Raw genomic sequence first — 15,582 nt, 5'->3', positions numbered from 1 at the left:
TACTTCCCAATCTTCAGTCCCCATTCCAGAATTAAAAGAACTTTGGTTGCATTGGTGGCCATCTTTCAATATCTTACACCTCCCCTTTCAGTATTCAGCCATATTGATAATCGGATCCAGTGGATTTACCAATTATTAGTCTGATTAATTTCACTAATATGATTCAAATTAAGGCCAACAGCTCGGAGCTCAATGCCCTGTTCTAACGAGATAGACTTGGGACTCCTTGCTATGCCCTGCACACTGTAAAACTATGACAATCTCTATATAATGAAGGTTTCCATCTAAAGAAATAAAAGACAAATTACCCTTATATAGGTCAGGAAACCCACAGTGTTAAAATTAATGAAGGAGAAAGATTTTTGAAATGCACAGGAGACATTTCTGAATCAGTATTTCTCCGGTCGAACAGAAAAGGAAGAATTTGGAAGTAGAAAGTCAACTGTAATACAGTGAGACATTATTCAGCTAATAATGCACACATACTTTGGTTTAAAATTATTACAGAAAAAGATTTTCATTTCAAAATTCATGGGTTAATCAAGGAAACCCAGCATAAATTTCATCAAGATTTAAACTGTTTGACTAAATTGATTGAATTCTTTTTGAGTAACAGAGTAGTTTCATAAAGTTTGTGCAGTACATCCATCTATACAGACTTCAGAAGGCATTCAGGAACTGGCCACAGAGGAACCTTCATAAAGTTTATCAAATTATGGGAGAAATGGCAGCCTGAAGTTCAAAAAAGTTGAAAGAACTGTGGTTGCTGGAAATCAGGAACAAAAACAGAAATTACTGGGAAAAACTCAGCAGATCTGACAGCACCAGTGAAGAGAAGTCAGACTTAACGTATCGGGTCCAGTGACAGTTCTTCCAAATTGATGGTAGCTTGGAAAAGTTGGCACTACTGCTGGAGATAGAGTTGGGGTGGCTGAAAATGTGTTGCTGGAAAAGCGCAGCAGGTCAGGCAGCATCCAGGGAACAGGAGAATCGACGTTTCGGGCATAAGCCCTTCTTCAGGAACCTGATTCCTGAAGAAGGGCTCATGCCCAAAACGTCGATTCTCCTGCTCCTTGGATGCTGCCTGACCTGCTGCGCTTTTCCAGCAACACATTTTCAGCTCTGATCTCCAGCATCTGCAGACCTCACTTTCTCCTCATAGAGTTGGGGTGGGTGAGTAAACAACAGGTGGAGGTAGAGACCAAATAGAAAGAAATAAACAGTGGGACAGACAAAAGAGCAGGTCAGCCTGGGAGAATAAATAGCTGCTAATGGGGACTGTTAGTAGCTGACAATAGGTTGTGTGTGGTAGCAGTCCATGTGATGACAAGGCCTGGTGTGTGGAGGTTGGGGTAAGGTGGTCAAGCCCTGAAGGCTGCAGAGTCCCCAAGTGGAAAATGAAGTCCTGTTCTTCCATGTTTGCCCTGAGCTACACTAGAGCACTGCAGCAAGCCTGAGACAAAGATGTTGGCCAGGGAACATGGTGGTGTATTAACGTGGCAAACAACTAGAAGCTCGAGGATATTTTTACAGACCAGATTGTAGGTATTCTGCAAAGTGGTCCCCCAGTCTGTCCTTCATTTCCCCAGGTTAGAGGATATCACATTGTAAGCAGTGAACATAGTACAGAGGAACCTTGATTATCCGAAAGAGATGGGCGTGCACTATTTCTTCGGATAATTGATTATTCGGTTAATTGATTTCCTCTGGGGCTTGGAGTTTTCTGTGACTAGGCAGCAGCACACTGTGCGCAAGCCCCCATCCACTGCTCAACCCTGCTCCCACCCCCCTGCCCACCCCCAAACCCGCCCCCAAACCCTCCCCGTATGCCCCACCCACACGTCCCCCAACCCTGTCTGCCCCCACACCGTCTGCTCCCACCCCGTCCCCAAACCTATTCACCCGAACTCCATCCGCCCTTCCCAAACCCCATCTGCTCCCATCCCACCCCACCCCCACCCCGCCACCACTCAACCCCGCACACTCACCCACCATCCGACCCCCGTCCGTGCACCCCTGGGGGGTAGCCAATATTAAGACTGCTGCTGCCTTTTGTGGGGAAAGTCTCCAAATAGCACACATGCGCGTGCGGGCACACACACACACACACACACACACAACAGGACAATGTGGGACAGATTATGTGGGGAATGGGGGTTTAGGGTTCATTCCTGTATAGAGCTCCAGGGAAAACGTGGTGGGAGAGAGAGGGCGGGAGGTCAGTCATTTAGGGACGGTGCCTGGACTGTCCAGGACTGTTCTCAGCAGCATTTCAGTGAGCCGATTTTGTTTTTAATCATTGCACCTGTAAACAAAAGACACGGTCAGCATTGAAACAGCTCTTTGACGTAAAGTTTCTATCGGGACCTTGAGATCCCCTTCGGATAATCCAAAATTCGGATAATTGATATTTGGATAATCGAGGTTCCTCTGTAAACCACATACTCCACATACCAGGCCTTGTCATCACATGAGCTGCTACCACACACAACCCATTGTCAGCTACTAATAGTTCCCATTAGCAGCTATTCACCCTCCCAGACAGACCTTTACCCACTCCTTTGTCTGTCCAACTGTTTTTTTTCTTTCTTTGGGCTCTATCTCCATCTATTGTTGACTCCCCCACTCCTTACCCTATCTTCTGCATAAATATCAAACTTTTCCAAGCTACCATTGGTTCTGAAGTACAGTCACTAGACCCGAAACGTTAACTCTGATTTCTCACCGTAGATGGTTTTTCTAGCAATTGCTGTTTTTGAGCTTGAAGTTAAAGTTAACTCAGTCAGAGGAAGAGAAGAATAGATGGGGATTGGTTATTTTCAGACTGAGAGATGGTCTGCAGTGGTATTCTCCAAGGTCAGCGTTGTGTAGAGAGTGGATTGTAATGTTCCACCCTGGAGGCAGGCATTGGTGTTTTGAGGGGATTTGCTGGCAGCATAATGGAGCAGAAAGGTGTTAATCAAACCTCATCCACCTCACCCTACAGGCAAAAGTGGAAATAATTGCCAAGCAAAGAGACCTTGGGGTGCAGGCTCGTACTTTCTTGAAGGTGGAGTCACAGGAAGACGGGGTAGTGAAGAAGGCATTTGGTACGCTTGCTTTTATTGGTCAGTGCATTGAAAACAGGAGTTGGAATGTTATATCGTAGCTGTACAGGATATCAATTAGGCCAATTTTGGAATACTGTGTTCAATTCTGGTCACCCTGCTGTAGGAAAGATGTTGTTAACCTTGAAAGGGCAGAAAAGAATTTGCAAGGATGTTGCCAGGGTTGGGGGTTTTGAGCTGTAAGAAGAGGCTGAATAGGCAGGGGCTATTTTCTCTGGAACATTGGAGGTTAAAGGGTGACCTTATAGAAGTTCATAAAATCTTGAGAGGCATTGATAGCATGAATCACCAAATTCTGTTTTTCTACAGGATGTGGAGGAGCTGGTGTTGGACTGTTTTAGACAAAGTTAAAAATCACAAACCATGGAGGAGGAGTGCTCTAAAAGCTTGTGCTTCCAAATAAACCTGTTTGACTTTAACCTGCTGTTGTGTGATTTTTAACTTTTTTTCCCCCCAGGGTAAAGGAATCCAAAACTAGAGGGCATAGTTTTAAGGTAAGAGGGGAAAGAGATAAAAGGGAGCTGAGGGACAACTTTTTCACGCTGAGAGTGATGTGCGTATGGAATGAGTTGCCAGAGGAAGTGGTGGAGGCTGGTACAATTACTACATTTAACAGGCATCTGGATGGGTACAGTATATGAATAGAAAGGGTTTGGAGGAATATGGGCCAAATGCTGGCGAATGGGGTGAGGTTAATTCAGGATATCTGATCAGCATGGGTGAGTTTGACCAAAGGGTCTGTTTCTGTGCTGTACAACTCTCTGACTTTCTGAGTTGGAAGTGTGGGCATGATAACTGTGTTTGATCCTGCCCACAGTTTTAGAAGCTTTCTGAAGATGTGAAGCCTTCAAAAAATCTGTATCTAGGATATTCCTTTAATCTCAGCTTTCTTTGTCCATGGAAAAGCTTCTTTGCAGTGAAATAGTTATGAAGCACGCAGCATCTGACAATGACTGTAAGGATTTGAGCTGTGAATGAGTTAGTGGTGTCATTGTGACAAGGTTACACTGTATTAACGTTCTTTCTAATCTGTCCAGACAACATCTTTAAGGTATCAGGTGTAAGTTTAATAGTGATCTTGCTGATTGTGTTGGTAATCAGAGTTTATCTATGAAGTTAAAATTCACACAACACCAGGTTATGGTCCAACAGGTTTAATTGGAAGCACACTAGCTTTCGGAGTGTCACTCCTTCATCAGATGATAGTGGAGGAGTTTATCGATGTTTGTATCAAAGTTGGCAGCAGATAAAACTGGTGCATTCTACTTTCACAATCAAATAAAACCAAATTCAGTAGTGTAGCACAAAATGAATACACTGTGACAGGGGCCGGGAAACCATACCTGAATGATTCAGTACTGTTGCAAGAAATAAGTTGCATTAGTTTTGCATTTTCCATGACTTCAAAGCAAAGTCAAAGTATAATCTAGACATTTAAAGTGTAGTTGCTGTTCTAATGCACAAAATTGAACAGTCAATTAGTGCACGGACAATTGGTACAGAGTTGAATTAGAGATAAACATTGGCCAGAACAAAAAAGAGATAATTAGTTCTGTTCTTCAAAGTAGTGTCATGGGATATTTTGTATTCACCCACCAGGCAGACAGGGCTTCAGTTTACCATCAACCCCCCTCCCCCCCCCCAGTTCCTGATGAAGGGCCCATGTTCGAAATGTCAACTGCTCCTCGGATGCTTCTGACGGTGTGCTGTGCTCTTCCAGCACCACACTCTTCGACACTGACATCTCACCTCAAGGTTGGCATCTCTGGCAGCACTCCCTCAACACTCATCATATTCATCAGCTTAAACTCTGGAGCACGGCTTGAATGCACAACATTTTTTACCAGAGTCACTAGATATTGAGAAATGAACCTCTTTCTGTTCATGCAAATAGTCTCAAAAGGCTTGTTAATAACAATCGAGTACAGTCATAAGCTCAGAGAATGCCTGCAATATGTTCAAAGTTGTAATTTGGAGATGCCGGTGTTGGACTGGGGTGTACAAAGTTAAAAATCATACACCAGGTTATAGTCCAACAGGTTTAATTGGAAGCTTTCAGAGTGACACTCCTTCACACAAGCAAGGAGGAGGGGCGCTGTGAAAGCTTGTGCTTCCAAATAAACCTGTTGGACTATAACCTGCCGTTGTGTCATTTTTAACTTTTTCCCCAGGGTAAAGGAATCCAAATCTAGAGGGCATAAGGTGAGAGGGGAAAGAGATAAAAGGGAGCTGAGGGACAACCACCTGATGAAGGAGCAGCGCTCCGAAAACTAGTGTGCTTCCAATTAAACCTGTTGGACCATAACCTGGTGTTGTGTGATTTTTAACTTCAAAGTTGTAGTCCTTATATACAGCAGCTGCTTACTGGAGGATGCTATGAAGTGTTACCCAGCCTGAAAAATGCCAAATCACCTCTTTTCATGGGTCTCTGTAAGGAACAAACTTGGTGAAATTGCTCTTCCAGAATGCTGTGGAAAACACACTGAAGTTTTGATGTGTCTGAGCATTTAGCATGTGCCATTAGTCAGGCTGCCCTTGTACCATTTATCTCAACAATATTGTGCACTGCAATTTGTACAAGCTGCTTATGTCGCAGTCAGAGAGACTGGGCACTCTGAGGCTCAGTGAACAGGATAAGTTTCTCTGTACTTTCTTAATCAACCAGATTGAATGATTGTGAAAACAACAGTTTAAGACTGAGGAGAAGGTCCATGTTCAATTTGCACTTCTCCAAAGCATATGTCAACCTGAGTAGGTTGATTAAAACTATTTTGAGATGGGAATGGTGAAGGCATAATTTTCCCTGGCATGTTTGTATCTGCTGTGAAAATGCAAGAACATCAAAACATTCAATCCATTACAGTGGTAAGATTGATGGTAAAATGAAAATTAACTACTTATGCAGTGGTATTACTTGACAACATACTCATGTTTAAGATGCACCATTTCTTAAAAATGTACTCAAAATGAAGGTCTCAGAATTTAAGAGTCTTCAGGAGTCGGTGAGAGAATGCAATAATTCAGTGCTCTGAAAATCAAACTCTGTCACATGTGGATGAAGGTTTGGGAGTACTGATATGTTTTACAAACAAGCATTTGAATTAAGACCTCAGCATTTGACCAAGTTTGATTCTTGACACAGCTGCTAAAACTGTTGTGTTTGCAGAGTGACAGATATACTCAAACAAACATTCAGACAGGGTAGTACACAAAAGCCATGCTTTTGAAGAATCCCTAATTAGAGATTATTTAATTGAGAGAAGGCTTAAAATGCAAGCTTGAACCTTCCTACCAAGAGCACATTATTGTTTGCAGTGAATGATTTTGAGAGTGATTTTAGTCTAACCCTGTGCAGCGGCAAATGGGCATATGGGCAGTTATGATCATGTTGTTTACTTACCCATTAGACAGCCCCCTTTCAAACTTAAACCTCCTCTACCCTCAAGTAACAAAGATAGTATCCAAAACCAAATGCTTCTTCTCATGGTTACAAGGCCTTTATGAAGTTTTGGGACTCTACTCTACAATTTTCTCTGGTAACTTAATTGGGGACACCACTATAGCTCTCTTTTCAGGGAGAAGTAGTGAGAAGAACACCAAATGTAATTGTTTTAAATTTTTGTCCAGCAGGAGTAAAGGTGCTTCTCTGGTTTTCAGATTGGATCACACCTCTAATGATTCACCCATCTCAAAACAAAGACCCTCATATTACAGTGCACAAAGCTGATACTGCCACCTACAAATGTTGGCCAGTAGTCTCAGCTACTTACCCCTCATTCTTGGTGGAATATTATCAGGCTGGATTTAGATGTTTTTAACCAACCTGTTCAAAAATGTCATGACCTGCCTATGGAGCAAGTAGGATTTAAAGCCAGGTCTCCTGGCTCAAAGGTAGGGACATTGCTACTGCACCGAAAGGGGCCCTCTGGCTAGCATCAGGTACTTTTAATCAACCTATTTAGTTATGTTATGATACCGGTTTGGAGCAGGTCAAACTTGAATGCAGACCCTACAGCTCAGAGGTAAGGACACTCGCTGTGCCACAGGTGCACTCCTGACTTTAGATATTTTCTGGTCAGACACATTGTGATGTGTCTGGGGCAGGTGAGATTTGAACCTGGCTCTTCTGGTCGAGAGGTAAGGATACTACTGCTGTGCCATGGCTAATGTTAAACAAGGGCTCGCTTATTGAACTCAGTTGTATCTAATCCTATCACAGACAGGCAAGAAGTTAATTTGCCAACAGAATATCCTGGCATTGGTATTGTTGGTGTGGAAAGGGCTGATGGGAAGGAGAAGCAGACAAAGAAATTCCTCAGCCCAATGTAACCCATGTGATCATTCCATGTACATCGTGTAAATAGTTCCTTGTTCATCTTTCATTTAGCTTTCTAATTGTAATGACATAATGCCACTGGAATAAAGCATTCCTGCTTCATCCTGTGTTCAAATCGCATTTTTCATAAAGTCGAACCTTGATCAACTGCCGGAATGGTTGTCATCGATGTGTTCCCAGAAATCAAATTTCCAGCATTTTGGAACAAGGATGGCATCCAAGAAAGAAAGAAGCAAATATAAGAGACTGCATCAATTAGTACAGGCAATCCTAAGAAATAAAACAGGTGGAGAACAATTTAGTACTGTCAAGGATGCCTGCTTAGGGAATTAATTCAGTTTACATAGAATGAAAAATGTTCAGCTACCACAGTGGCGAAGAATGGCTATTCTTCACTATTGATTCAAGGACATGCAGTCTGGAATAGAAAAATGAGTTTGACCATGAAGGTTGCTTCAGCTTTAGGGAGAAAAGGAATGTTTTTGTAACGATTAGCCTTCTCTAAATTCAATTTGTAAAGATGGCAAAAAAGGTTTTCGGTTAAAAATATGAACAGTGAGACAAAGTAAATTTAGCCAGTATAGGAAAATGGAAATCATGTGACATTGTACTGGTAACTTATGACTGGGCATCACTATGATAAATGTTATGTTTCCCACAATCACAGAACTGTTATTATACAAAAAGCAGCCATTCAAACCATCATATCTGCATCAATCTCCAAATAAACATTTAACTTTAGTGCCATTCTTCTACATATTGTTTCTATTCAACTAACCATTGAATTCCCTCTTGAGTGCCTCAGTTGAACATACCTTCACCATACTCCTAGGCTGTGCATTCTAGATCTTATCTATTTGACACGTAAATTTTCTTTTTGCATTACACATGCTTCTTTTATAAATTTCTTTAAAAAGTAACAAGTTCTTGATCCTTTTATAAATGTGAAGTTTCTCTCTACCTACCCTATGCAGAAACATTATGATTTTAAAAACTCTCGCAAATCTTCTTTTAGCCTTTTTTCCTCTGAAGAAAACAGACCCACCTCTTCCAATCTGTCTTATAAACAGAGATTCCCATTCTTGTAAACCTCTTCTGCAGTCTGTCCAATGTGTTGACACCCTTTATGAAGTGTGGCACCAGAATAAAATCCAACATTCCAGCTGACACCTAACTAGTGCCTTAAACATAATGTCCTTGTTCTGCTACTCTATCCCCTCCCTAATAAAGCTTCAAATACTGTATGCTTCATTAGTGCCTCTCTCCACCTGTCCTGCTATCCTTAATGATATTGGCACATATTTTGCTCGTGGTCACCCTTTAGGGTAACACCCTTTGATTTATCCTGCATTTCCATCTTTTTTGAATAAAAATGTATCACATCATTAACATTGAAGTTTATTTCTTACCTATTTGCCCACTCCACTTTTGTTCCATAAGTTCTGACTTTGCTCCTAATTATGCTGTGAGGCATTGTTTCAAATGTCTTTTGGAAGTCCACTGTATTACCCTCTTCGACATATTTTCAAAGTTTTATACCATCCTCCTCAAATGTATTACGAGACTTCCAGTTTTTGAGACATGCACAAACTTAAAAATTGTCCTCTATATGCCAAGATGGGCCAAATGTCACATTTTCTTTATTTAGAATATTAATATATGTATCAAGAAAGGCAAGGGTCCCACCACTGATCTTGGGGAACTTCACCATTAACTTTCCTCCAACCTGAAATATATCAATAAGTTATTACTCTGTTCCCTATTGCTCTGCCAGTTTTATATCGACATTACTACTGTCCCTTTTGTTCCATAAGCTCCAACTTTACTCATAATTCTGTTGTGTGTCATTGTTTTAAATGTCTTTCGGAAGTCCATTTACACCACGTCAACTATATCTCCCTCATCAACACTCTCCATCAACTCCTCAAAATACAAGAACATATTAATTAATCATAATTTTCTTTTAAGAATCCATGCTGGCTTTCCTTAATTCATCCACATTTGTGCATGTGAATGTTGGTTCTGTACTAAATTAGTTGTTTACAACAGTTTACCTCACCATGGAAATTAAACTGACGAATCTGTAATTGCTGGGCTTATCCTTACATCCTCTCTTGATTGAGGGCATCACCACTGAGTCTAAGGAAGACCTAAAAATTATGGCCAGTCCTTCCACCATGCCCACTTCCATTTCCTTCAGTATCCTTGAATGCAGCTCATCTACTCCTGGTGTCTTGCCAAATTTAAATACCTCCTTCATAACAATTCATTGAAGTGGCTGTATTTCATCTTCTATCACTATGACTAGATAGTATCTGCTTCTTTCCCAAAGGAAAAAATAAACCACTCGCCTTGAAAACGAACACACTGATCATACGCATCCTCCAAATTAAAGAATGCAAGATGAGTTTGATCAGAATGCCTCCTTTACCAGTTACACTGGTTTTCCTTCAGAATTACCTTAGTTGTGGCTCTTGCATCTACATGCAAGGTTCCTTTTTGATTCCTAATCACCCCTAATCCTCCTTTTGTCACAATTTTACTATTTATTTGCCTATGTAATACTTTGGAGCTCTCTTTGTATGTGATGCCTGTCTTTTTATACTCCCTCCTTGTTTCTCTGATTTGCTTTTTCAATTTCCTTTTGAATCTTTTATATTCAGCCTGATTTTGAATTGTATTTTCTACCTGATATCTGTCTTTTTTATCCTCATTTTCATTTCTATTTCCTTTTTCATCCAAGGACTTCTGGAGTTTACATTTACCAGTGCCCATACTGTTTCTGTTTTGAAGGTAGCCCATGGATCAGCTGGAAAATTTTCCTGCCAAACTTTGAGTTCCAGTCTAGCTGGCCCAGCTCCATACTTTCCCCAATTGATGTCAGCTGTCACTGAGTTAATTATTTTTATTTTGGACTCTTCATTGTTCTATTTCACCACCATCGTAAACCTTATGATAGAATGATCACAGCAATATAAATATTCCCTACTGACTTGATCAACTTGACCCATCTCATTCCTAAAAAAACATATTTAACAATAACTCTTTTCCCATTAGACTGGACATGTACTGTTGTATAAAACTCTTCTGAACACTATCTAGGAATGCTTATAATTCTGTATCCTTTTCAGTAACACTATCAAAGGCTGCATTAAAATAATAAAGTCCCCCCATTATAACTACTCTAAAAGGTTTGCACATCTCTGTAAATTTCTTGCAGATTTGTTCCTGCACCTCATTCCAACTAATTAGTGGCATGTAGTCTATACTGAGGAAAATAATCCTATCTTTTCTGGTTCTTAGTTCTGGCTAATTTGATTCTGGCTTTGAACACTCTGGGACATTCTCATTTTCCCACACTGTAATGCCCCCTTAACCAATGCTACCACCTCTCCTCCCTTTTGTATCTTTAATCAATACTTTCTCTCCAAGGATATTTAACATGCAGTGCTGTTGTTCCTTGAGCCAGGTCTCTGTTTTATCTATAGCATTATTTTGTTTCTCTCTTTATTCATGAAGGAATCACTGACCAGGTAACATTTATTGCTCATTCTTAATTTGCCAGAGGGCAGTTAAGAGTCAAACACATTTCTGTGGGTCTGGAGTCACATGTAGACCAGATCAGGTAAGGATGGCAGTTTCTTTCACTAAAGGGCATTAGCAAACCAGATGGGTTTTTCCAACAATGTATTCATAGTCATCATTAGACTCCTAATTCCAGATATTTTTATTGAACACAAATTCCACCATCTGCTGTAATGGGATTCAAGCCCAGGTCCTCAAATATTATCTGGGTCTCTGGGTTGACAGTCCAACGATAATATCACTATGCCATCGCTTCTCTGGTTCCAGGTGATAGATGGAAATCTGTGCCTGTTAACACCCCAATCACATTGATTATATTTGTGCATTCATTAACATGCAATATAATACACTTAATTCAGATTTTGTTACTTTCATCCCACTCTATGTATTCATATGCATGCACTGTAACCCTAATTTAGAATATTTTAATTTCTCCCTTATTCTGACACCACCTATTGATTTAATTCTGGTGATACTGAGGACTGTAGATGCTGGAAGTCAGAGTTGATAAAATGTGGAACTCAAAAATCACATCAGGTCAGACAGTATCAGAGGAGCAGTCCTGATGAAGGGTCCTGACCCAAAACATCAACTTTCCTGCTCCTCTGATGCTGTCTGACCTGCTGTGTTTATCCAGCCCCTTATCTTATTGAGTTTAATTCTGGTACTATTTGTCTCTCAATATTTGAACACTTTGGTATTCTGTCTAATGTTCTATTCTGGTCCCTACATACCTTCTGATTTGGTTTCAAATGTAAGTTGAATTGCATTTCAAGAAGTGCAATTACAAGATCATACTAATGGACATATTTAGTATGTATCATATGAGTTTATATTCTGAGAATTCAAATTTGTTGAAGTATTAACTGAAGAGACATTTGCAATTGTCTTTTACATCATCTTGTGTCCTCAAGTAATATGCCAATCTTTCCAAATTTATACTTTGTAGCATAAATTGTTGTAAAACGTTTTACTAAGTTTGACAGCAGTTACATAAGTCATGTAATCACAGTCAAAATAAGCCTATGAAAAGCTGGTTATAAAATAAACTTGGTTTTGCATGGATAGCAGTGTATTTACACTTCTAATGTTGTACCAATAGTAGATTTTGCATAGTTTCCTATAAAAGCAAATAACATTGTGACAATGCTGTCACTTTAAGAGGTTGTTTTGTCCTTTTCTTTGAAGAGAGGTTGTAATGCAGAGATACAGAGCTGTCTTTAAGAAAGTAAACAATTAGTGAGGCCTTGTTTTTTTTTAAGTTGGTACACTGGAAGCAGCCCAGGTGTGGCCAGCTCTCTCAGACTAGGCTTTCTAGTTTTTTTTAGTTTTTAGGTTTAGTTTTAAGCAGAAGCCTTTAGAGTCTCAAAAGATTTGGAGGCTTCAGTGAATGTCTCCTAGCTGCTACTTTCTCTGAATTTGCTCTTGATGTTTTCTTCCTCCTGGGTTGGAGAACTGCATGTGAGAATCTATGTCTGAATTTGCTTTTTTGCCAAGGAGTGTATTTATGGATGTTCCTGTATTGGAACAGTTAATTAGCAATAGAAACTATATGCATTATTTGGTTAAGTTTTCCAAGAGTTAAGCTATTCTAAATTCCTTCTTTGTTAGTTTGTATTTTAACTACCATGTTAAAATAAATTGTGTTTTGCTTCAGGTCGAGTAGTTTAACCAGTCGCTTCACATCTGGAACACAGCACTTCACCTTTCAAACAAGAAAATGTTAGGATCCAGGGTACCTTCTTAACATATTTTGAGGGGGTCTGATCTGGTCCATAACAGCATTTTAGTTATTACCATGACATTCAGACAGTAAATTTGTTTTGGATTTTTTTTATGATATGAAAAGAAATGTAAGGATTTGAAACTCAGTAAAATGATCTAGTGTTGAAAATCCATGGGCTGAAAACTGACGATTATGCTTGGATTGCACTAATTAATGTTTGCCAGCATTGACACTTTTACACATTGTGGAGTCAATGGGAGGACAGGTCATATGAATGGGTGGGCTGGAGCAAGAATCATAGCTGAAGCATTGCTAACATTGTGTGTCTCCAAACACAGCCAGGCTGCCTGTCAGAATGAGTGCCAAAGCTCACTTCATACCATTATGTGGAGATTCCAGCGCTGGATTGGGATGGACAAGGACAAAATCAAATGATATCAGGTTATAGTGCAGCAGGTTTATTTGAAATTGCAAGCTTTTGGAGCTCCACTTCTTCCTCAAATAAACCTGTTGGACTATAACCTGACGTTGTTTGATTTTTGACTTGAGTTCATACCATTGCATAGACTTTTCTAATGTGGACATAGTAGTGTCCCAATATTAACACTGGCTCCTGAAATACTCTCAAAGCATTAATTGTAGAGGCATTTGTTTGTATGGGATGGGCATAACTCCTAATCTTCAGAGGCAAACTGGACAATTCCAGAAATAGGAATTATAAATAGCTTTCTGTTCTACTCTACTGAGTTCCATTAGTTTCTGCTCGAGCTGCAGGGGAGGTTGATGGAAGTCCTATGAAATATTAGTTGAAATATTGAAATGTATGAGCATGTTAATGAAGATCTAAAGACACAATGCACTCTTGAGCCAGCATAACTCCAGAATAAAGTCCTTTAGAATCTGCCTACATTTAAATGACAATGTTACAATCTAGATTTGTAGTAATTTACAAAAGGCTATGGTGTCATCTTGTGAGCTAAACTGTCATCTTCTGTTTTAATTGGCTCAATCTACTCAATGACAGTTCATCTAGTTAAATGTTATTCTCCTCCCAAAACTTCATTGAAAGCTGAAGGTTTGAAATTAATAATTAACAATGTGTTCTGTTGCTAAATGAATTATAAGCATTTTAGTCTACAATGCATGCTTGACTGCTATACTTCTTATGTGCCTTTTCATCTCCACAGGACGATAACAAACACTGGAATAAGGTTCTTTCCTGATATCACAAACATTCATTCTGAAGATTTTTTGCTTCTGTAAGTCCTTTGAGCTAGTTTTTTATAATACAAGGGAGAATGAATAAATTATGGTTCTTTTCAATAAATTTTAAAGTTGTTGCTCTCTTGGTTGATTTCCTGTTGCCTTTAGTTTCTAATTTTGATACTGATCAGTTATGAATGAATGAATTCATGTTTTGCTAACTGTCTTGCTGGTGGGTACTAATTTCAGCTAAGTCCTCTACTTTTTAATATTTTGGGTGGAATCTAAAGGGGTGTAACCAACATGGGCTATTATGAGATCAGTAACAGAATGTGACAAAAAGTCTATCTCCACCTCAGGTGCATCTCACTGCAACTTTTATGGTGATGTGGTGAGTTTCTCATTAGGCAGCAGTAAGTTGTCAATTCAGAGTATCACAGCTTGTTAATTGACTTGTTAATATTGCAACATGCTTCAGTAACATACCTTTCTTACCAAACATGCCAAAGAAACTAAACTTCCAGAAATCTCATCTTGGCAATCAGAGTGGGTACCTGGCAACCTCAGCTTGCTGCTGGCTGCAAGGAGCCTCCATATTGATCAGCATCAAACAGAATCCCAGGATACAATCCATAGGCTCCACCACATTCAGACACAACAAGATATAGCAACAGGACTAGGCCATTCAACCATTGGAGAATGATGAATCTTCTCTGCCACTGAATGAGATCATGGCTGATAGATTAATCCTCCACTCTGCTTTACTGCCTTATTCCCATAAACCTTGATTCCCTAATTTATTAAATATCTGACTAGCTCAGCCTTGAATATATTTATTGACCCAGCCTCAGAAGCCCTCTGTATTAAGCAATTCAACAGATTCTCTACATTTTGAGAGAAGGAATTCCTCCTCTTCTCTACTCAAACCTTTCATCTCAGATGATACCCTCTGGTCTTAGATTCTCTCACAAGGAAAAACAAGCTTTCAGCATCTGTTCTGTCAAGTCTCCTAAAAATCTTGCATATTTCCAAATTGTTCCCTCACATTCTTCTATATTCAAATGAGTTCAGGCCCAAATTATGCAAACTTTCCTCATTAGACAGTTCCTCTTAACCTGGTATCAGCCGAGGAAACCTTTTCTGTACGGCCTCCAATAACAGTGTATCAGTCCTTAGATAAGAGGGCCAAAGCCATTCATAGACTTCCAGCTGTAATCTATCTAGTGACTTGTGTAGTTTTAGCAAAATCTCACTATTTTTATACTCCATTCCCTTTGAAACAAAAGCAAGCTTTCCATATGCCGTCCTTATTACCCATTGAACTTGGATGCTAGCTTTTTGAGATTCATGCAAGACGACTCTTAAATACCTCCATTTTATAGCTTCTTGCAATCTTTCTTTATGTAAGTAATATTCAGCTCCCCTATTCTTCCTTCAAAAATTCATAACCTCACATTTTCCTATCATATATTCTCTCTGCCAAGTTCTTGCCCACTTTGGTGAATCTGTCAATATCTCTCCATTTTAGTTTCTCACTTCTTTTTCTACATATCTAAAGAAGGTCTTATTGTCCAGCTTGATAATGCTTGCAAGCTCACCATCAAAGTTTATTTATCTTTTTTTTT

The 15,582-nt window shown here is 39.7% G+C and overlaps 1 protein-coding gene across 1 annotated transcript in view; it reads left to right on the top strand.

The window, feature by feature from the left end:
• LOC122552860 (follicle-stimulating hormone receptor-like) overlaps positions 1-15,582 on the top strand; it is a 239,891-nt gene that overhangs the window by 188,002 nt on the left and 36,307 nt on the right. Inside the window, exon 5 of the mRNA XM_087990971.1 lies at positions 13,942-14,013. Coding sequence (XP_087847097.1) covers positions 13,942-14,013 — 72 coding nt within the window. The remainder of the gene's footprint in view (positions 1-13,941; positions 14,014-15,582) is intronic.

Source organism: Chiloscyllium plagiosum, unplaced genomic scaffold (genome assembly GCF_037043375.1).
Source record: "Chiloscyllium plagiosum isolate Xiang-an unplaced genomic scaffold, Cpla_swu_hap1 HiC_scaffold_10, whole genome shotgun sequence".
Lineage (NCBI taxonomy): Eukaryota > Metazoa > Chordata > Chondrichthyes > Orectolobiformes > Hemiscylliidae > Chiloscyllium > Chiloscyllium plagiosum.
This window is presented reverse-complemented; position numbering and strand designations above follow the sequence as displayed.